The sequence below is a fragment of the Terrapene carolina genome, unplaced genomic scaffold (genome assembly GCF_002925995.2).
Source record: "Terrapene carolina triunguis isolate 2854851 unplaced genomic scaffold, T_m_triunguis-2.0 Scaffold310, whole genome shotgun sequence".
Classification (NCBI taxonomy): Eukaryota; Metazoa; Chordata; order Testudines; family Emydidae; genus Terrapene; species Terrapene triunguis.
In genome coordinates this window covers 3,206,276-3,229,310 of record NW_020664661.1, presented here as the reverse complement: position 1 = coordinate 3,229,310, position 23,035 = coordinate 3,206,276, and the positions used below count along the sequence as shown (strand labels likewise).

The window sequence follows — 23,035 nt, the reverse complement described above, 5'->3', positions numbered from 1 at the left end:
GCAGCCCTGCCCGAAGCCAGCCAGCCCCACACTCCCCCCTCCCTGCACCTCCTGCCCTGCCTGCAGCCAGCCCCGCACCCCCTGCACAGTCTCCAGCCAACCCCTGCTGCACCCATGGGCTTGTGAAAATTAAATGTTACAGTTTTCAGAACTTGTGGTAGGAGCCAGCAGATCTTTCTAGCTGGGTACTGTGTATACCCCATGTCGTTCCTCTCCTCACAGGGTTTGCTGGTACTCCAGGCTACCTCTCCCCTGAGGTGTTGAGAAAAGATCCTTATGGAAAACCAGTGGACATATGGGCATGCGGTAAGATCTCATAACAGTGATAAAACTTTGCCTTGACACTGCATTGTTTACAAACAGCAGCCATTCTTTGCAGTCCCCTGTTAGAAAGGTCCTCATCCCCCTTTCACAGACAGGGAAAAGAAGGCACGGGGGTTCAGTGACGTGCCCAAGGTTGCAGATGGAGCTGATGTCGGAGCATGGATTGCAATTCAGTTGCTCCTAATTCCTAGTCCTGTGTTCAGACAAGCCATCAGAGCCTTCTGCTGGGGCTAAATAGTCAGAACCCATCCTTGCCTCACCAAGCCAGCACTCCGTTGTTTAGCTCTATAATGTTCGCTCCGTGGGTGCGCCTTTCTAAAAAGGAAGCATAAGTGTACATATAACTGAAGACTGATCAGTTTAAAGCCCTAGGACATGGGGGATGTCGAACTGATGTGTGGTGCAGACCTATTCCTGCAGGCCTGGGTGTTAGGCTTTCCTGCCCTGCAAAAAGCGCGTGAGGCCAGCATGGAAGAGTCTTGAAAGCACCTGTAGAACCTTGCTGTCCAGTGTCCTCACTGGGCTTGGTTTCTGGAAGCTGTGGCTCACTAGCCGTGATGTATGGGGAGGTAGAAGGGCAGCATGCGCCTGCTTTGTCCTCGGAGCTGGGGATCAGAGCTGATCTTGGTGTGCCAGGACCAAGTCCAGCAGCTGAGGGGAGATGGAGGCTCCTGGGGCTGCTCCTGCTCCTTGTTCACCATCACGTTCAGATCTCCAAGGTACTAAAGACCCAGCGCAGACACTGCTGGAAAAGGAATGTTGAGAGGGCAGGAAGGGGGCTCTCCTCAGCTCTGAAGTGGGTGTACAGATGGAGGATGGGAGTAATCGGAGCCAATTAACCTAACCCCAGCATATCTGTGTGTCTCTCTCTCTCCCCACCTCCCCAGGAGTGATTCTGTACATACTGCTAGTGGGTTACCCTCCCTTTTGGGATGAAGATCAGCACAAGCTCTATCAGCAGATCAAAGCTGGAGCCTATGACGTAAGGACATATCCTCGCTGAGTACCTGCATGGTGTAGAAAGCCTGTGCCATCTAGTCAGCCAAAATCTGGCATGGTTTCACTTGGTGACTGGTGGCAGCCGCACAGCTGCTGTGCCAGGTGGTGCTTGGAGTGTCTGCCTTGTGTTCGTTGGGCTTTCTTTTTGCTGCATGCTTAGCATGATACTGTGTGGGGCTACCATTGGGGTCCGCGGGGGTGGGGGCATTGTTGTGGGTACAGGGAGATAATTGGGTCAGGAAAGAAGTACCAAACTCAGCTGCTCTACACTCGTGGGCTTAATGCAGTGAAGTGCTGGAGGAGATACAGATACTGACTCTCCAAGGGGAATGCAAGGAGCATGAACTGGAAGGATCTCATCCCACCAATGCCTTATAGAACAATGTGGGGAAACGCTCTCTAGAGACAGCTTGGCCTGTGGCCATAGCCTCCTGCACCTCACAGTGGAATTTGCCTGCAGTTGTGGAAAAACTGTCCTGATCTGCCCAGCAGTGAGTGTTCTGCTGGAGGGGGTGGCTCTGAGGTGTGTGACTGGGGAAACTGGGACTGGCATGAGGGATCAGAGGCTGTTGTGAGGGTGAAGGCATCAGCATGGCGCTGCTCTTGGGACTGTGGCCAGACAGGTGGTCATAGGGTGCAGCATGATGTCTGACCAGACCGAGTAACGGTTTGGTGGGGAGGTTAGAGCCAGAGAGGTTAAGCATTAATAACTGTTCTCTGACTGCAGCAGTTTGGACACTTGGAATAAATCTTCATGAGTGAGGGGAGCCTGTTGGAGTGGGAAATAAACCTGGAGCTATTGATCCAAGAGTGGCTGGCATACGCATTGCAGGGAAGCTGCGGGGTTCGCTCTGTGGGCAGTCACAGTGCCCGTACTTAGCTCAGAGCAGCCGGAGATGGAACGGTGGGGGTAGGATGTTTCTGCTGGAATCAAGTAACCTCCCCTGCCGCCAGGCCTGAGGACACTGCTCTGTCTTACTGCTCGTTTTGTTCGTAGGCTCCTTCTCTTCTGTGTGCCTGGTTCTTGTACTAAATGCTATGTTTAAAATGTGTTGCAGCAGGAATGCAGAGTGGGATTTTCAAAGCGCCTAAGAGGTTAGACACCTAACTCCTCTGGCAGGTGACTGGGAGTTAGGAGCCCAACCCCCCTAACTCCCATTGACTTTCAACCCCCTTCAGATTTTCAAAAGTGTCTATCTGTCATGAACTAGTTCCTGCAGCCCCCTTCTGTGTCATGTATGGCAGGGAGCAAGTTCCACTTTAATGGGAATAGAGAATATCTCCTGTAGCCCACCCTGCCCGGGGAGGGGTGTGTGTGTTGGACTACTCCATTTTACCTCTTCACTGAATGGGAAGTGGCCATTGTGAATTTCAATCTCCAGAAAACAGGTTGTTTGTGTTTCAGAGGAAGCCCATGGGATACGTTTAGACTCGGTACCTGGGTTTTGTGAATGCGACCAGGAATCTTTTTTTGTTTGGAAATAACCTCCCGATGAAAGCTCAGGGTTTTCTGAGGGTTTTTAAGCATTCCCCCGCAATGTTTGCAACGCAGACATTGCAGCGCTGTGCCTGAGACCTGGGATGTGAAACTGACACACAGCAAGTGTGACCCTGACTAGTGCATTTTTGTGGTCCGTGTTGAGTGGAGCACAAAGCATAAGTTAACTGTGAATGGGAAAAGTCAAGGAGCTCTTTAAGCTTTTTTCAGCTCTAATACTTGGAGGAAATGTTCACAGCACAGGGAAGGACATCTTGTTTTTAAACACAGGTTACTTAAAGCGACCATGACCCTTTAACTGCCCTCTGGGTCGTCTGTGTTCAGAGGCTGTATGTTCCGCTCAGGTGGCCGAGCCATGGTCCACTTAGGGTATGTCTTGGATCCCAGCTCAGGCGGACATGCACGCGCTGGCTCCGCTCAAGCTAGCACTTTTAAATTAGCATTGTAGCTGCGGCTACCCAGGTGGCGGCTCGGGCTAAGCACCTGAGTGCAGTCCTGCCTGACCCTTGAATACGTACACAGCCAGCTGGCCTGAACTGCTACCCATACCACCGTGGCCATGCTACTATTTTTAGGTGCTAGCGTGAGCAGAGTACCTGATGTGGGGGTTATACCTCCCAGCTGCTGTGCAGACGTGCCTGTAGTTTCACAGTGCTTTCATCTGTAACACCCCAGAAGACCTGGGGGCACTGTCCTCATCCATACTGATGTGCTGAACTGCACATGGAGTGTTAGTAGTTCAAGGACTTCAGATCTCTGCCCTTCATCTCCATACCCACATGTTGCCAGCCTCTGACGTGTCTCCCATTCCCCAGGCAACAATTTCTGATATTACAAACATGATTACAGCTTTTTAGTGTGTGGGGACAGGGAGTGGGAGGAGGGGGAGGGTGGGTTAAAGGAGACTGTGCATCTGTTTTCACATGTCTGCACCAAATGCTCAAGAAGGGAAGGAAGCTACAGATCTTTGAATTGACTTACAGATTTGAGTAAAAGCCCAAGGCCTGACTGAATCCTGAAAGGTTCCTTGAACTGTTTGGCTGCCCCGTGGACATCCATTGTACAGCCATCAAAATGGTGCATGTATTTGTCAAGTCCCATGGTATTTTCACACTGTGGGTGTCACCCAAAAGTTTGTCCCCCCCAGGTGCAAACTAGCTGTGGTGGTGCCGAAGGGGTTAAAGCCTGATCAGGGTTTGGTGTGTTGGAATGGATTTCCTCCAGCGGGAAAGGAGGATTGTGTTCAGCATCTCATCTCTTCTCCTCTCTCCCTCCTAGTTCCCGTCACCTGAGTGGGACACAGTGACTCCTGAAGCAAAGAACTTGATCAATCAGATGCTGACGATAAACCCGGCTAAACGCATCACAGCCGATCAAGCACTCAAACACCCATGGGTCTGTGTAAGTGTCTCCTTCCTCACCTGTTAGGAGGTCATGCCATTGTGCATGCTGAAGCCATGTGCTAGGAGGACAGGCTACTAGAGCAGGAGGGCAGAGCTAGGGGCAGAAATCAGGGGCTGTCTAATCAAGCATGTTTGTATGCTTTGAACTGTGAGCTTGTAGGTGCTGGCATGGGAAAAGCCCACCTATTTTATAGCATTATGTAACCACTGCTATAGTGAAGAGATGCAGAACAAATGGCTTTTAATTTCAAGGCTGTTTTAGCCAATAACCATTGATTGCCAATGCAGATCATTGTCATGTGCCGTATCTAGGGAGACGTCAGCTTGAATAGCGTGGCACCTGGGTATCCTGAACTCTGCATCCCAGCCCCAGTTTGTCATAGTGCCTCTTTGTTTTTCACAGGAAAATGTGGAAGTGCTTTCGTAACACCTACAAACATTCCATATTGCCACTAGCCATAAGTGTAATGCTAGTGGCCATGAAGCAGCTTTGACGAGCTCTCTCCCTTGAGAGCTTTCTCCTTTCCAGACCAGGAGCATGGTGGTTCTCACATTTTCTGCAGAGCTAGTAAGAGGATCCTGAAGTATAATTGACAGCAAGAAGCTCTTTCAAAGGGGACGGCCCAGTCTTCCCACCCCCCGCAACAGCCAGTGCAGATTGTAGCCAGCTTTGAGAGCAGGGGTGGCTAGGTTTGAGGTCACAGTAGAGGTTCCCTGCGTAACTTTGTAGAATCTGAGCACAGTGCATGCTGTTCTCCCAGGTCTTAATGAATTTGTTTGAACCAAGAGAGAGCTGCTCACGGCAGGGCTGTAATGCCTACGGGTCAGCATGATAGTCCATCGCCCACTATCCTTTTAAAGCGAATGCAGACTAGTAGGTCTGTGTTAGAGCAAGAGCCAGTCTGGCATCAGCCTCCAGTTTCCGAATGTTCCCTGACTCTCTAACGACACTTCTGGGAAGTGCTTCTCTTGCAGCTGATGTGACCCCAGCCGAGTGCTGGTGACAAGTGCGCCCCGCTGGCTGGACGCTGTACTCAGGCTGTCAGCTGATGTGGTAGAACTATCTGACTGAGCCATATGACTCCCCAGCTGTATGCTGAACATCATATTCCGCATCTGATGCAAGGGTGCTGGGGGCTGTCTTTGTACTCGCAGGTTCGAAGAGCAGCCTTGTCCGAGAGGCATCAGGATAGCCAGACAATGGTCTTCACTCACCGGCTTGAATTTTCCTTTTGAGATTTAGTAACAAGATCCGCCTCTTCCCCTCCCCTCTTCCCACCCAGTGTAATTGCTGGTTATGCACTTTTGCCTCAGATCTGTTTTTGTTCTTTAGTGTCTGAATGATGGAGAACGTTGCTCTTTAATGACTCACTTTCTCAGACATGGGTCTGTGATAACAACCCACCTTGTTTAGAACCTCTCACCAGAGGGGGATGGTTAATGTCAACTTGCAGTTGGTTTCTGCTGCCAGGTCTCTGCAGGGTCCGTTAGGAGCAGGGCACCCAGAGCTGAGCTGCTCAGTCATGTTGGTGTGCATATTGGCTGTAGCGTGTGAGCAGAGAGCTGGAGGGAGAACTCAACTTGCTGATTTGTTTACAATTATTTAACAATCTTTCCTTGTTCCGGTCTTCCAGCAACGATCCACCGTGGCCTCCATGATGCACAGACAAGAGACTGTGGAGTGCTTGAGGAAGTTCAATGCCAGAAGAAAGCTGAAGGTGAGTAGGTGTTTGCCTTTTTTGGGAGGGGGAATGAGGGAGGGTGGTGGTCTTGTGGCTGAAGCACAAGGCTGGGAGAGCTGGGATCTCTTCCAAGCTCTGCCTCTGACTTGAAGTGTGCCCCACATCACTTCCCCTCTCTGTGCCTCAGTTTCTCCCTCTGTGCTGTGGAGCAAATACCTGCCTTGCCAAAGGTGTGCTTGAAGATTAGCTCATTAATGTTTGTCAAGTGCTTTTTGAGATCCTCTAATATAAAGTGCTCTAGAAGTTTCTTTGCGGGTTGGAAGATTTCTGTAGGTACAGAAATTCGTTTCCCTTAGGGTCTGTTCTCTCCATGCCCAATGCCCACCTGGCCCCCACTTAAAGAGAGCTGAAATAACCAAATGAGCTCTCCATGCTTAAGACCTGTTACCTACCATGCTGATTGGTCTCCTGGCTCCCAGCCCCAAAGTAACGTAACCGTTCAATAGCAGCTGCTGGGAGATGGAGAGGATCTCGGTAGCCTATCTAATCCCGAACCACTGGGGTTTCTGCATCCCCTGTCTGAGATCTATCGCTATTTATCCCTGCTCTCTCCTTCTCCCCCGCAGGGTGCAATCCTCACAACAATGCTGGTCTCACGGAACTTTTCTGGTAAGTTCTCCCTACCCTCATCCCGTCCCCCTTATTTCTACATAGATCTGGATGCATTTTAACCCTTAAGGGGTGAGTCAGAGAAGAGAGGGGCCTTGTTCTGTTTAGCATTCCAAAATCCATTAGCTTTGCCCTGGCCAGTGACCAACAGGGAGACACATTAGACTAGTTGGGGGAGGAGCCTGCATCTGGATCAAGAGGGGAATCCAGTCTGCTACCAAAATCCCCTCATGTTTTATTGCAGGCTCATATTTGTGATGTTCTAGTCGGCATCAATCAGTTTTCCCTTTGGAAACCCTAATTATCAGGGACTATAACTGCAACAATGGTTCCCTCAGACCTGAGCCAGGGACCTGGCTCCACCACTGGACAAGAATGATATTTTCAGGGGAGAATAGCCATTAGGGTGCTGGGTATCCCTGACTCAACCAGAAAGTCTCAAACATGCAAGCTATTAGGTGTTTCCATCTCTGTCTCTGAAGTGGCTGTGGTCCTGTGAGGCTCGGTGACCATTAGCTTGGCTGCCTGCTGAACATTCTGTGCACTTACTAAAAACACAGATCCAAACGTTTCAGTCAAACGAGTGTTTTGAAAGGTACATTTAGTTTGTTAAAACTGCCAAGCTGCTGGGTTGTGCTATCATTAGTGTTTATCCCCAACTGATACACCTCTTCAAGTGGGTGGCCTTTCTGAGCCCATGTGCCTGTCACAGCTTAGACCACTCGCTCACCCTGAGCCATGTTTTCCTCTTTAAAAGGTAGTGTCTGGGCAGTAATTCAATTGAAATTTTACTGAGCCTGGCTGTATTAGTCCATACACCAATTCTCCATTTGGAGCGTAATTTAGGGATGGTTAATGAAAAGCAGCCATAATGGAATCTCCTCCATCCTTCTTCCCTTTGCTAAATGCTTTAATGGTGGGCACCAGGTACATACTATCTATGGTATAATGCAGGAAACTCCTAATTACGCCAACAACAAAGAGCATATGCACACTCACTCGTGAAATCTAGGTGGCATCTCCCTTCCAGCTGGGATTCATGTCATTCTGGTGGTGGTATTCAAATAGAAGACCTGTGCATCAAACCCCAGAACTGTAGCGGGGCAGCCCACAGGAGCTTGAAAATTGATTATTGGCCCCGCTATAAATTCAGCCTGTGCAGGCATGTCAGGACATGGAGAAAGATCAGGCTGGCTATAGCAGCAGTTTTACGCACACTCCTTGGTAATTGTGCAAAGGGTCCATCTACACTGCAGCTGGGAGGTGTGATTCCCAGCGCGTGGAGACAGACGCGCACTAAAAATCAGTGTGGATGTTGCAGCATGGGCAGTGGCTCAGACTAGCTGTCCAAAATCCAAGGCCTCTTGATCCCCTGGGTCGGCGTTTGGGTCAGCCTGCGTCCCCGCCCATGCGGTAATATCCACACTGCTATTTTTAGTGTGCTAGCGTGAATCTGTCTACTTGTGCTGGGAATCGCACCTCGCAACTGCAGTGTACGCATAGCCCCGGGAAATGTCTCTGCAGGAGCTGAAAGCTGTACCTTGTGGGCCTAGAGTGATTCTAAAGCAGGTTAATTGTTAGGAGGGCCTGTGTGCTCTCATGCAGCCATTGCATCAGCTAAGGTTGTGAAAACCCTTTCCCCTATAACTGTCCTCAGTTTCCCCTCTTCCCGCTGGTACAAGTGGTTGTGGGTCTGGTTTCCTTCGCTCAGTGACACAACTTTGTTTAGTTTAAATGTTAATGTAGTTGTTAATTCTTAGATTAGTGTTTACAATAAATAATAGTACTGAGTTAATTTTTAGTAAGACTAATTCTGTGGTCTACTTATGGTGCGACTGGGGAAGGGTTTGGGTTTGGAGCACTTCTCTTTGGGTCAGAAAATGTAGACCAACATGTTGGGTACTTGAAATGCCTGGGAGAAGTCAGTGGTGCTTGGCTGTGCATCCTTTATTCCCAGACCTAGAAGCATGCTGGAGGAGGCTTGGTCTGCTCACTCGTCTGTATCTCAGGAGCCAGTTGTTGGAGCCAGAGGTTTTGGTTTCATCACTGAATGAAAAGAGGAGGAAATATTTGGGTCAGTGGCCTATTCTGAGCCCCTGTATTGTTCGATTCAGAGAATTGGAGATACTCTGAGAAAGAGGCCTGAAAGAAGTGCTACAGAGCTGGTCTCCTAGTTCCAATCCTCCCATACTCATTGATGGGGGAGACTCCACAAGATCAGACTTTCAGGGGCTGCTGTAATGTGAGATTCCTCTAAAGAGCTTTCAGAGCCAGCCTGGGCCACTTTAATACGTCTGATACAGAGGTCTCCCCTTCATGTGCAGCCTTACTAATCTACAACCCAGTCCGGTATCTGGTTAGCTTTTGCTCCTACTTCCCTACTATATTTGCCTGGTCAGAGGTCAGACCTCTAACATTTCAGTGAAAGTGGGGATCCCAAGTCTTGGTTTGTGTGACTAATTGGGCCTTATGGCTCTTGGGGCATGAGACCATCTCTTGGCAGTGGCAGGCTCATTTGAGAGGTGACCTCTCTGCATTGGAGGAGGAGGAAGAATAGATGAAATTTAGTTTAAGTTGGTCTCCTCGCTGTGATGACAACAATAAGGCATTACAGAAGATGATGCTGAGCTTAGCCCTTGGACTTTCCGATTGCTGCAGTCCTGGAGAAGGTGCACAAACTCGCTGGCCTGCTGGAGATGAAGGAGAAGGCACCCTTCCTATAAACAAAGGATTGATAGATCCAGCCAGGGAGATCTGGCTGGCAATGCTCAGCCTCCTCCTTGCCAGCCAGGAGACCTGACTCTGTTTCACACAACAAGGTCTTGTTTTTCTTCCGAATCTCCAGTCTTTGGTCTAGAGAAGGCAGGGTCACCTGATGGTACACTTCTCAAAACAATGCTTCAGGTGCCTCTCACATGTGAGACCAGGCAGGGGTCCTGGATTTGCTAGGAGAAGAGTTCCAACTGGAGTCACCCTGTTCCCCTTTCCCATTGAAGGGATTGAAATGGGACAGGGCTAGGTGTCATGCTCTGACCTGCCTGTGATGTCTCGAGCCTTGGCTAGTCCTACTACTCCCAAAGGTCAAACTCTCCTCCAGTTCAGTCACGATGCTTGGAGGCCTGGGTCTTGAGCCCTTAACGTCTGGTAGGGTGGTGTATTCAGAAGGGTGAAGCAGCAGGCTTGTCGCAGTCCCATGTTCCTGCCCCCAGAAAAGCATGTGTTTGTAAATGGATACATTTCTTTTCTTAGGTGTGTAGTAGTAATAATATGTTACCCCTGACACTGCTTGGCTCCTCTAATCCTCAATCAGTTACTAGAGATATCTTGGTCTGATCCCTTTCCACAGTTAAGGTATGTGACGGGTTGGAGTAGTTAACTTGATCTCAGCATTTCACTATTCTGTTCAAAGGACCTTGTCCTCATTCAGCCATACACTGTTATCAGTCAGTTCAAGGTCCTAGGCCTATGACTGCGTCCCTTGAACCACTTGGGAGGTACTGTTAGCTCCCTGGTAGCTATCTCCTCTGCCAAGGGGGTGAGTGAAATCCAAACTCTGACACTGGACCTTCTTTACGAAGCAGTGCTGTGTTGCTCACCTGAAACTTCTGCCCAAATTGGCTTCAGACGTTCATCTGAAGCAAACCATCTCTCTCTTCCGGTCTCGTCCCCTACAGCCTCATAACACTCTAATGGGGGTTTGGGGTAGTGGCTGGACTGCATATATTAGATGTCAAAAACTGAGTTACTACTTTTGAGAGTCATCCTATTTGTTTATAGCCTTTGAGGGAAGTGAGATATGTCCAGAAATCATCCAGATGGATGAAACTCAGTAGCCAAGCCGACTACAACCAAATGAGCTCTAGACTGGAGAACTTGGAACACATTTTGTCAGATGAGTGGCCATCTACACAGCTTGTCTCCATAATGTATCTATCACCAAGATTTGTAAGGCTGCCACTTGTAGTTCAATTCACATCACTTGCCAGCTCTGGATCGAAACTGGATGCTCATTTGTAGAGCAGTTGTCATTCAGGGTGAAATTCACTGCCATGCAGTGGGCCATCGCCAGTCTTGTGCACCACTTAAGCTCTCAAAATAGACCATAAGTGGATTTAAGTGGTGCTTCGACCTTGTGCTTGATCCTCCATCTTTAACCACTCACTTTTCAGCCCTGTTGTTGGGAATTGCTATTGTTTGCTCATCTGTGTGGAGGAGGAGCAGAGGCAGCTTTGTGAGGGAGAAAGAAAGCTAACCTGGCAATAACTGGAGTTCTCCACGTGTTGCCTCTACAGTCATGTTGACCCGCCTTCATCCTCTCATCTGAAATTTTTATAGCTAGTTTAGGTGAGGGTGAGGTGAGCAGAGGACAGCTCTAAGGATAGAGTCCTTTATAACTGTGACAGGGAGACTGGATTGCAAACAGTGTGTGCGCCTATAAATGTTAAGCTGTAGACCTGAGCAAATGGTAATAAATAAATATTCAAATTCCAAATCCAAATATGATTAAATACTCCCCAAGCATATTGTGTTTGCCTTCCATGAAAGTTTGAGTGGCTGAGCTTTTCTAATAGGAATACTTGGAGGCTGCATTTTAAACTCCGTTATTTAGCAAAAGCAAAGTTTGAATTGTGTACGTGATTAATATTTGAAATTCATACTGCGCTGTGTTATGTAAGCGTCCATTCATGGAACTGAAATGAGACCACATGTCTGAAGTAACTCACCAGCTCAAGTGAATTTTGAAGGTGGATTATGAAGTGGGAAATTGGCCTAAAAATTTTGAACAAACAGATTTTGAGAGCTATGTGATCTATTTGCAGATACTTCCCAAACAGGAAATGAGGTCAAATTTAACGAAAAATTAGACAGTGCTATGAATTGTTTGTCCATCACTATTAAAATGCTTTAGAAAGGTTCAGGAATGGCGCAGGACTTCTAGAATGTGGATCTGCTATGGTAACATACTCTGAAAACTCCACTTGCTGGTGAGTAAACTTCCTTTTTACTCCCATCTCTGGATCCTGTTGATTTAATTATTTTCTCAACTGTGCATTTTTTTTCTGGTGTAAGAGTGAAATTATGCTTCGGCAGGGCAAATGAAATTATGTGAAAATGAGGACCACCACCAGCCTTTGTCCTCCTGTCACACCAACCCCCAAACTTCTCTGAGGTTCACAAAAAGTCCATTAACACTTTTTTTGTTTGGCATCTTTGCATTCCTGCCTCTTCCCAGCCTGCTTACAGCAGGAAGTGGGGGGGTGCTGAAATGCTACAAAAGGGTATTCTTGCAGTATCCTCAATCTACTGAATGAGGAACATGCTGGAACACTCAATGCGTCTGGCAAGAACTCCAGCCCAAGGGGCAGTCAGACCATCTGAACCTTATAAGTCTCAACTCTCATGTTGCGTGCCACATAAATGCACAGGGGTAGGTGTTTTAGGAGGTGGATTTCTGCAGCAGTAGTGAGATGTTTGAAAACATCTTCTGAAACAGACTTGGGTCCAGATTTTTAAAGGTGTTTTGGTGTTACTGTGCTCAGCATTGCAATGCCTAACTGATTTAGGAACCCAAATATTTTCAAAGGGGATTTAGGCACTTAGTCAATGGAATTTAGGCTCCTACGTGCCTGGCTTGCTTTTGAAAATAACACTTAGGCTCCTAAATCAGTTAGGCATTGCAATACTGAACATACCAGCACCTAAATGCCTTTACAAACCTGGCCCTTAAAAACTAAATTTCTGTCTTCCGTGTCTGATTTCCTGTCTTAACCTGACTTAAGGATGTTTGATTCTGTGTGGGGTCGGCAGAAGCTAATGGAAAAACCACAGGGCTATCTGTCTGCTCCATACACCTTCTCCAGTAACAGCCACACGAAAGAGAACCAGACTTTCCCTGGTTGATGATGATAGAAGCTAAAGAGGATGCCCCTGGGTTGAGTACTCGAAGCTTGAGCCTCAATGAATTCTGCCTCCCCTCCTTTGCCCCAAAGTGTGGGGAAGCAAGGTACATCTGGGAGATGGAAAGGCAGTCTCAGATCCTGCCCATGAGACTTTCCTGTGGAGCTGAAGCAGATAAATTCCTCTGAAAGTGCCATTTGATCACATTGCATTGCAGATCTGTGCGTGCCTGGGACTAGTTGTTTGGAAAGTTGATGATATGAAGCATATGGGCAAAATGCAGGTGCACATTTCCCCCCTGCTAACTGCAGTAGCCTGTGCAGGTGGGGGAGAAATCCAAATAAAAGGGTTAACTTATATATTAACAGAGAGGTTTGCTCCTTTTTATAAGCTGCTTTTCCTCCTTTTCCCCCTCCCCTTTTCTCTCCCTGACTCTCTGCTTGTTTATCCTGTCCATTCGAAGTGACTGGCTGCTTTTCATGTTGTTTCTCACCTTCATTAGTTTCTTCTACAGAATGAATGTAGTAGTGCTGAGGAATAAATGCCCCCCTCCATCCCTGCCCTCACGGGGAGGAGGGAGTTGTTGAGTGCAGCTCTTTCTGTCTAGCTGACTTTTCCTGATGTGCTTGCCGCTTTCCTAAGCGCTCCGATGTTCTGGTCTAATGCCTGAATATGTGACTGTTACAGCAAGGCTGGAGTTAGAAAATACCTCTTCATAAGGGGAAAGAGTCCCACACAGATAACTCACCCCCATCCAGTGACCTGTTGGCACCTTGGGAAGATGAAACACTAAGGGGGGGAGGGATAGCTCAGTGCTTTGAGCATTGGCCTGCTAAACCCAGGGTTGTGAGTTCAATCCTTGAGGGGGCCATTTAGGGAATCTGGGGCAAAAATCTGTCTGGGGATTGGTCCTGCTTTGAGCTCCTGAGGTCTCTTCCAACCCTGATATTCGATGATTCTATGTAAATCGCTGGGAGCTGTTACTCCTGAGCCATGTTTCAATAGCAAGTCAGTGGATGTTTCCAGAGGAAAGGTCAGAAACTTTCAGATAGAATGATTGGAGTGGAGAATACTTATTCTTTGAAATAACTGCAACTTTACATGGCAATTACTAGAGTAATTGTGCCTCAGTCGCCATCATGGCAGATGGTTACACAAGTTATTTCAGTTCAGTCATGGGATGCCCCAGTCTTTGTGTTCCTGTGTCCGACGCATGGAGGCCTTGGGTTACTGATCCAGTGGCAGAAGGGATATTCTCCCTGTGAATCCAGGAGCTGTGTTGAGAGGCTCTGCGATAGACTTGGGTGGCACACCCCCTGGTTTATGCTGAGCATTGGCGGTTGAGGTGAGATTGGTGTTAGTGGGCATCTCTTGAAGGTTGCTGTCATCCTATGAGATCACAGAAGGTGGTCACACTTCCTGAAATGCATTCCACCAGCTGTAGTCACGGAGGCCCCTATTCCTTCAAGAGTTACAGATGTACAATAGACAACACTCCCCACCACTTCTCCCTCACTAATTTTCCTCTTAAGGAGGATGCTGTCAAGTAATTTAGGCCTCAGATATTTGTGTATATTAAGATCTAGTGAGAAATGGCCTCTGGATTCTAAATATCTCTATTTTAAAGACCTCTTTGCCCCACTCCATCACAAAGGAGTTTATTTTAAAATCAAACTTTTATAGGATGGACAAATAACAGATGTCTCCTCCCTGTCAGTATTGCAGCAGCAGTTAACTAACACATATGGTTTCCACATCCGTGTTCCCTGCAGCTGCTAACATTGATGAGCCTAGCACACAGATAAAGAACTGAACCAGAGAATTTCTAGAGCTCTTCTACTCTGTTTGAAATACAGGAAGAAAAAATACCAGTGTTCACCAGAGGGAGAAATTATTATTATTTATTTGTATTATTGGAAGCATGTAGGGAGCCCCAGGCATGAACCAGGACAATTGTCTTCTCAATCGCAAATGGATCTTAGTATATAAATATTCTTGGAGGGTGCACAACCTCTTGGAGCTTTGCAGTGGAGTCAGTGGTGTTTATATGCCTTGACATGTGTTACAGAAGTGCACTACAAGGCAAGGTCAGAAGGGATTGATAAAGAGGTGCTCAAATCCCCATATTACTTTTGGTTCCTGTTTTAGTGCTAGTCTGTCAAATTTGGAATTGCTTCATCTCTGACAGTCTTTGGGTGAGTTTTTGTGGGGGGTTTGATTTATAAAAAGCTGCTAAATTAACTGTCCATTTGACATCTTGTTTTTGAAAGAGAAGAGATTCCCTGTTGTAGAATTTCTGGGTCTAGAAGTTTCTTACCAAGATTCCTTCCTGGCTCCTTTAGAAAATCAGTGCTAAAACTGAGAGGTGAAAAAAGTATTTCTACAGCCAGCATTCACTGTGTCTCCTCTCTTTGAGATGATCCTGTTCTCTATGAGCTTATGGACAAATTTCTGAATATTCCTGGTGGCAGGATGGAGGGAAACAAATGTCTCACTCCTCCATGAAAGTGTATTTGTTCCCAGCCTGTCTTTCCTTTGTCACTGTCCCTTGACATTAGAGGAATTTGTCCCAGCTCCAAGTGATACGCAATATGAGATATGAGGCAATCTCTATATTGAAAAAAAATCTTTGAAGCTCCTTCATTTAGACAAGTTGTGGTGCCATGTTTAAATACCAGCGTGTAGCCCTATCTTCACCACCTTCTTTTACAGTCCCGGATCTGTGTCGCTGGATATGCTGTGTCTGAAGAGTCTGACTTCACCTTTAAGCTCCCCTGACTCTGGGTGAGGCCAGAGCTTTTCACTCCCAAACTCTACACATTTGGGGATGAGAATTCCAGGCTGCCAGAGGGTTGGTTGTGTTAGCTATTCTTGTGGAAATTAGTTCTTCTACCATAGAAAGATTTGTCATGGATGCCCTCCAGCTTGAGAGGTTCCTTTCTCCCTCTATTTGATATGTTTATCTATTCTTACTCCTGTTGGGTTTTGTTGTATGTTAATACATGACTTCATTACAAGATTTAGATGTCTGCCGCCTTCTCCAAAGCCTCTCCCCAAACACTTCACTACAGGCCCATTGACTTTAAAATAAACAAATCAGACCAGAACCCCACTGTTTGTTCCTTCTGACTTCGCTGACATTGAAATCCATAGCTTGCAAATTGGTTCTCAAAACTTTGTTATGACTAAATCCATGGCTTTCCAAATGTCATTCGCAGGTCCTTGGAATCCCCCCAGACTGGTCTCTGTAGTCCAGTTTGGTTTTGTCTTTATGTTTGAAGGACATAAATAAATTTTAATTCAGAACTTTACATTCTTTTCTCCCCACCTTTTTTTAACACTAATTTACTTGCATCTTGCTCTCTCTTGTTGCTGATTGGCCTTTATTGCTTTATTATGGCTCCTCCCACTGAATGATTCTGACCAATCAGTTGGCAGGCAGAGCTCCGCCCCTGCTTCAGCCGCTATGAGTGCTACCGGCCTGGCTGAGCAAGGTACGTGGCATGAGTCCTGTTATCTCCTGAGTGCCTGAACCTAGCCCACACCCACTCACTGCCAATAAAAAACAGCATGCCAGTGCCTGCGCACCCAGTGAGACGTCATCCATGCTTGCTGGCTGAGAAATGGGCATGCAGAACAAATTTCATCTAATCTGGAACCATCACTACATTGATCTTACTGAATTACTAACCAGATCTGCAGGCCAGACATGTATAGGGCCCTGCAGCGAGACCAGCACATGAGTTGGGAGGGGGAATTGATGTGTGTGTGGCTAGTGCCTGCTATTTCAGAAGATGGGGCTGGGCAGATTTAGCTCAAGAATCTGAATTTAAAACCTTGGGAAGCCCAAACTAAAGGGCTTTGTTTGCCTGCACTCTTCAGAACCCTGTTGTACTAAGATGGATCGGGTTGATTGTTACCCTACAATGGCAGGTTGCTATGAAATAACCAGCTACTATGTCCTAGGATGACATGGGACTGGGTTCCCCTCTGCTTCCATTTCTTCTATAAAATGGGGTGAATTAGGACAGCAGAGAGCCCTAGGGTCTCTGTTCCCAGTACAGTATTGGCTTAAAGCAAGAAGGAAAGGCTCTCTGTCAGGCTACTGTTGGGCAGTCAGATTTCACAAAGCTGAATTCAGTGCTCTTCCTTCCCGCCACCCCCAAAAAATGCCTTGAGACCATAACAGTGGCTGAGGGAGCCAGTGCTGGCTAGTGAGCTAAGTGTAGGGGTAGAAGCCATGAAATTCTGGGTGGCCAAATTGGGACTGGCAATCACTGATGTGTGGTGTGACCTGAGGCCTGCCACCCGGAGGTGAGGCGACTGCAGAGCACACAGACCAAAGGACTGTTGTTGAGAGAGAAGAGTGAGAGGAATGGGGCTCGGAGAAGCATTCCGTGGCATTGTTTGGAGTTGGTATTTTGGTCCCATGTGAAACGCTGCCCCTCAGCACATCCAGAGTGTCCAGTGTTCATTGCTGATGAGTTCAGCATGAGGGGTTTGTGACTCTTAATGCCAAGACTGTGAGCCTAAGGGGCTGACTTTCATTTTCTTCAGAGGCTAATACAAGACATGCCTGACCGGCAGAGGGGGTGGGGGACAGAGGTTGTGCTCTGTGCTTCTCATCAGAGATTAATGGAGAGATGTTAAACCAGGAATAGAAGTACACGTTAAATTATAGGACTTGCAGTAGGGGCTCTTAACAGCACTGTGCAGGGAAGGGGTTTTTGAATCTCCTTACATGGAGGAGGTGGGGAAGGGACGGTCAGTGTCCCATGCTTGGAAACCAGCAAAGTATGGGTGCACAAGACCTTTGTCAAACTGCTTGTCTGCTCCTCTCATTAAAGTAAGTCCTGTCTGTCTGTCGCTAGCTGTAGAAATCCCACCCACATCCTCTGTGATTTCTGTCGGATAACGTGTACAGATTAACCAGTGGGTAAATTACGTAGCCTCTCCTTTGCTTGGGATGTCTGCCGCCTCTTTGTCACTGTGAGAGAGTGCATCTCCTGTATCCTCGGAGTATCCTTACAAATCATGATGATGCATGAGCTAAATGAGCAACCAACTGAATTTCTTTCTGCACTGCTGGACCAGTAACTGGATTGTGAGAGAATTGTATGTAACTGAAATGCTGAGATCACAGTGGGTACCAGCAGAGGGGTGGGAGGGGAAGCTGTATCTGCTAGGGCCATGGCTGGTATTGCAGGGTGCTGGGCTGGGTGGGAGGTGTTCTCTGCTAGAGGCTAGGCTGGCATCCACAATGCCTGGGGCAGGTGGGAAGACTGTCTCCGCTAGAGGCCCAGCTAGTGTAGGCAGGTGGGGAAGCTGTCTGCAGAAGCTGTGGTCCCTTGGGTAACTTCATAATGTTTTACCTGTCTGCAGAGGGAAATGGGAGTGTCTGGAAGGGTGGAGAGTGAAGAATCAGCAGACTCGCAGCTTGTTCCTGGGCCCCCAGGAAATGGAGCAGTAGTGCAGGCCTGTTCTGTGCTGTTTTTGGGAGCTGGAGCTTTAAGGCAAATTCCAGACATGAGATGCTTGCATTATGGAGTAGAGTTAGGACCAGCTCAGCCATGGCAGCTGCCAAGTTTATGGTGTGTTTTTTCTTGGTATTGGAGAGAAGCAGCTGTTGTCTGCACTATTTCAGCCTGAGCTGAGCTAAAAGTTTTGTCCCAAGTGTTGTCTAAACAGTATAACTGATGTCTGTCAGCCACGTGGGATAGCTGAGGTGTATGGGTGTGGAGTTGAGGAGTTACACAGGTATTTCAGTCTCAAGGCCTTGCAGCTGCTGGTTTGTTGCAATGCCTTTTTGTCTAATTGTAGACAAATCCTGAGAAAAGCACAACACTCTGAGTGCTGGTTTACCAGCATGTCTTCTGGGAGTGGTAGGACAATGAAGTGTTTCATCAGAGGTTCTAAGCAAGGCAGGTTTGGTGTTGCACATTCTGTCACTTACTCTTCCTCTATCTTTCTCTCTCTTTGTCCATGTCCTCACTGGGGTTGGCATCCCAATCTGGTGCCTGTTTGTGCTGATGAGGCCAGACATTTTAAAATATCTGTTTAGGAAAGGCATGTCAACTCCTTGTCACAGCAGGTGCCTCATGTGCTTCTTGCCAAGGGAGTGGAAACAGCTGGGCACCGTCCACATGAGTTAACCAAACTGTATCCACTGAGACTGGAGGCAGGGAGGCCCATTGCTGACAACCATTGTTAATGTGTCACTTTCCTGTTGCATATGCAAGCCCCGCCTACCCTGATCACGTGGCCAGATGTGCACACTGGGGGGGGGGGGGTGTAGGGGGTAACACTCTCTCTTGTGCACTGCCAAACAGTCCTACCTGTATATGTGTGTCTGTCTGTCTGTGTTGGTTTCTCAGTTCTAGCTCTAGTTGTTCAGACCAAGCATGGCAGAGCTTCCATCACGGTCAATGAAGAAATTCAGCCTTCCCTTCTCTCCTTTTTTCACACTCTCTCTTTACCCGCTGGCAGCGCTGCCTTCTCCTCTCCTCCTCCACCAAAGTCCTCGCTCCCGTTTTATTCCTTGCTGTTATCCCAGACGTTCTCTGGCTAATTTTGCATCTTCGTAGTAATTAGGATTTCTCTGCATTATCAACACCTCCCCCACCTTCATAAATAAAGTCTCCCTTATGTAAATGGCTGTACTTGAGGGCAAATCTCTGTCCGGATATTAGAATCTGGCAGATGTCTTCAGCTTTTTCTCTGTAATGGCTGTCATTTTTGGAGGAAGGGGAGGCTGTGAGAGAGTAGAGGACTTGAAGTAAAATCACCTCGGGAGCTCTGCACTGTTGTTAGACACTGGATCTCAGTAAGGTGATGGAGGGTGGGAGCGTTGCTGGCTTAACACTGACGGTTGAATAAAAAGGGCAGGCTACCTTCCCCTCTCTCAGTGTGATTGTGATGGGTAGCGACACAACAGTTTGACCTCTGCTGCTTTCATCATTACCAAGAGAAATTAGCAGGGGGTGTCCCCTGAATTCTCCTGCAATCGGGAAGGGAAGGGAAGAGAGATTTAAAACCAAACCCTCACCAGCTTGTCCTGTTTTTCTCTGCAGCTACCAAAAGCCTATTGAACAAGAAGTCGGATGGAGTGAAGGTAGGTCCAAGCTTTTCTACCTCCCCGCTCCTTTTTCAGTCCATTTACTAGCAGGCAGCTGTCTCCCTGGGGCTGCCCCAGGGCTGGAGCTGTCCTCTGAAGAATGGGTTGTTAGGGAGCTGCTGGGTCAGATCCCCACACCTCTTACCTGCACAACATACAACTAGCAAGGTGTGTTATAGGATTTCCTTCCCCTGAAGCTTTGGGTAATAGCTGTTGCCTGAGGCAGGACACCGGGCTGGAGGGACCAAAGATCTGATCCTGTCTGACCCAAGCCCTGGCCTGTGCGGTTCAGCTCCTGAGCATGGGAAGATTTTGCTTTTTTGCAGAGCTATTGTCAGAGGATGACGAAGGCCAGCAGCACCCATGGAAATTTCCCCATCTCTCCCCTTCGTTCCATTGACAGGGCTGGGGGTTGTGGGGAGGGGGAGTTCCACCCATCGGGGATCTGTTGGGTCAGAATGTAACCATTTCACTGTGTCGGTTACATCTGAGTGGCGAAAAGGCAAAGCAGTTCTGCTTTCTCCACCCTCACAGGCCAGGGACTCTGTGCTCTCTGTTGAAGGAAATCACTGTTTCCTTAGTTCACTCTTCTTATGTGTCTTGTAGCCTGATCTATGAATCGGATATTCATTATGTTGGTTACTTAAGAATTTCCAGTGATCGCTCTGAGGTTTGACGGGTTCTTGTCCCGAGATCAGGCCCAGTATTGTTAGAATTACTGTTCAGTTGGGAACCCCGAAGTGCACAGCTGCAACATTCCCACTTTAGGAACCTGTCTGTATTTGAAATAGTTTATTAATATATTTAGCAAAGTCACAAACACTTTAACTCAGCAAGGTAGCTAGAGATAATACAAAACGAGCATCAGAACATCGATTTACTCACACCATCCCTTGAACAACCTGAAATGTTATCCATCATCTTCCTCATCATCATCACCAGTGGCCATCATCCTAGCACCTCCCAAGGGCTACATCTTGCTCTCCTCCTGCCCCCAGGCTGGGATACAATTTGTATAACATGTTACACTGACACCACTTTGTCTAATGCATATTCAGTCGGGGTTTCTCCCCTCTTCCTTATTTGTATTCCTCACATTACTAATGTTGGGGGCCCTTCTCCTATAGGTTAGGATGTTAATGATCTCAACTTGTTATCATATACATCAGTTTGTTGCCATGGCACTCTTGTGGTCACACATCTGCAGATGTTCCCGTCCTAACAGATCCAAAAGCCAGTGTTAGCTCATGTTCCTGTGGCTGGCTGGTGGTGTTATGGACAATCCCCCCCCTCTTATACACTCTGTTCCCAGTTCCCCCAAACTCAGGGGTGACCATCAGGCCATTCATGTGTGCCAAAGTGTATAGGCCTCAAGCCTATATTTTTGTTTGTCTGTTTTGGCACACAAGAGACAGACCTGTAAGTTCCTTGCATTACTGCTGAATAAAATAAATGCTAGCTCTATGGGCTACAGTGTGCAGCCTCTGGTTCTGGAGTTCAGAAAGGGTCCATTCACCAGGGCATAGGCCATGACTCCAGATGGTGACTTACACCTGGTAACCAGCTGTTTAGAGCAAGGATGAGTAGAAAAGTCCAGGGAATGAGGACTTCCATACTTGTCACTAAGTGCAACTCTTCTCCTCTCCCAGGAAGGGAGCACTTTATTCATCCAGGCTTGTGCTTTCAGTTGAAGCCCCAGACTTTCTCTGCTGGTTAAATGACAGGAAACAAAGGGTAGGAATAAATGGTCAGTTTTCAGAATGGAGAGAAGTAAATAGCAGTGTCCACCAGGGATCTGTATTGGGACCAGTCCTATTCAACATATTCATAAATGATATGGAAAAAGGGGTAAACATTGTGGTGACAAAGTTTGCAGACTATACAAAACTACTGAAAATAGTTAAGTCCAAAGCAGACTGCGAAGAGTTACAAAGGGATCTCACAAAGCTCGGTGACTGGGCAACAAAATGGCAGATGAAATTCAGTGTTGATAAATGCAAAGTAATGCACATTGGAAAACATAATCCCAACCGTACATATAAAATGATGGGGTCTAAATTAGCTGTTGCCACTCAAAGATAGTTGTGGATAAGTTCTCTGAAAACATCCACTCAATGTGCAGTGGTTGTCAAAAAAGGGAACAGAATGTTGGGAATCATTAGAAAAGGGATAGATAATAACATAGAAAATAATCACTTTCTTCTTCAAGATGTGTTGCTCATGTCAATTCCATTCTAGGTGTGCGCGCGGCCACTTGTGCAGTCGTCTGAGATTTTTGCCGTAGCAGTATCCGTAGGGTCAGCTGTGGCTCCCTCTTGAGTGCTGTGCTCATACTTTGGTATATTAGGCGCCGCTGGCCCTACGCCCTCCCAGTTTCTTCTTACCGCTCGTGGTGGTTAGTCGGAGCGCCTCTCCCTTGCCTCACAAGTGCTTGAGCCTTTGGCCTTGTAAATAGTTTGTTTACAGTAGGTAGTTAGTAAGTAGCTGTTAAGTAGGCATGCCCTGTCTCCGGGTTTTAAGCCCTGCTCTGACTGCAACAGGCCTATGCCTATTAGTGACCCCCATAGCAGCTGCCTCAAATGCTTGGGGGAATCACACGTGAAGGAGAAGTGTCGCATCTGTAAGAACTTTCGTCCCAGAATTCAGAAAGAGTGAGACATCTTTCTCATGGAGGCTGCTGTCTGCTCGGCGTCTGAGCCTTCCTGGCTAGACTCTGCCCTGAGCACCTTGGTACACAGCACACCCGCGGCCCCAGTGCCTAAGAGGAGGTCAAAGAAGGGCGACAGACCAGCAGTGAGCAAGAAGGGCAAAGGACCCAGTTTGGGCCAGCAGCCCACAACGGAGCCACATAGGGATGCCCCATGCCAATGGGGTCCCCTACTCCCCCAAGGGATCTGCCATCGACTCCAGGGAGCGGTAGGGAACCCAGACTGGTGGCAGGGCCAACGCCTTCCCAGGCTCTCCCGGCGCCCAAAGAGCAGAGGCCTCTACCAGCACTGCATGTGTCGCAGGTCACAAGCAAAGGCTCCCGGTGAGGGCAAGCCAGCCGTAAAGACCACCCAGAGTACAGGCGAATGACGCCGGTCTCCAGAGACGAGACAGCGCTCTCCGTCTGCATGCTCCAGGTCTCTGTCTTCTGCAGGACGTCCTAGATCACCGGCACCGCACTCACCATCTCCAACTTCTTAATGTGGATCATCTAGAGGAAGGCACGGTCACTGTATCGCCGGCACCAATCATCCTCCCACCAGCTGTCTCCTCGGCGCAGATCCCAGTTTCCTAGACCATGGGAGCGGTCTGCGTTGCAGTAACAATCCTCCTGTCCCCGATCCACCTACTCGAGGCACCGGTCTCCTGCGGCCACGGTTAGCCGTGAGACACAAGCTTCGACGTCCCCTCCGTGGTCACCGGAATCTGATTCCTCTGGTTCAGAAAGGGAATTCAGCCC

At 47.9% G+C, this 23,035-nt stretch overlaps 1 protein-coding gene across 14 annotated transcripts in view; it reads left to right on the top strand.

The window, feature by feature from the left end:
* Nucleotides 1-23,035, top strand: part of CAMK2G (calcium/calmodulin dependent protein kinase II gamma) — a 161,669-nt gene that overhangs the window by 97,626 nt on the left and 41,008 nt on the right. For all 14 annotated transcript variants that reach the window (XM_024218716.2, XM_029912870.1, XM_024218709.2 and 11 more), the window contains exons 8-13: nt 223-306; nt 1,212-1,306; nt 4,100-4,222; nt 5,859-5,942; nt 6,533-6,575; nt 19,544-19,584. In XM_024218716.2, the coding sequence (XP_024074484.1) occupies nt 223-306; nt 1,212-1,306; nt 4,100-4,222; nt 5,859-5,942; nt 6,533-6,575; nt 19,544-19,584 (470 nt within the window). The remainder of the gene's footprint in view (nt 1-222; nt 307-1,211; nt 1,307-4,099; nt 4,223-5,858; nt 5,943-6,532; nt 6,576-19,543; nt 19,585-23,035) is intronic.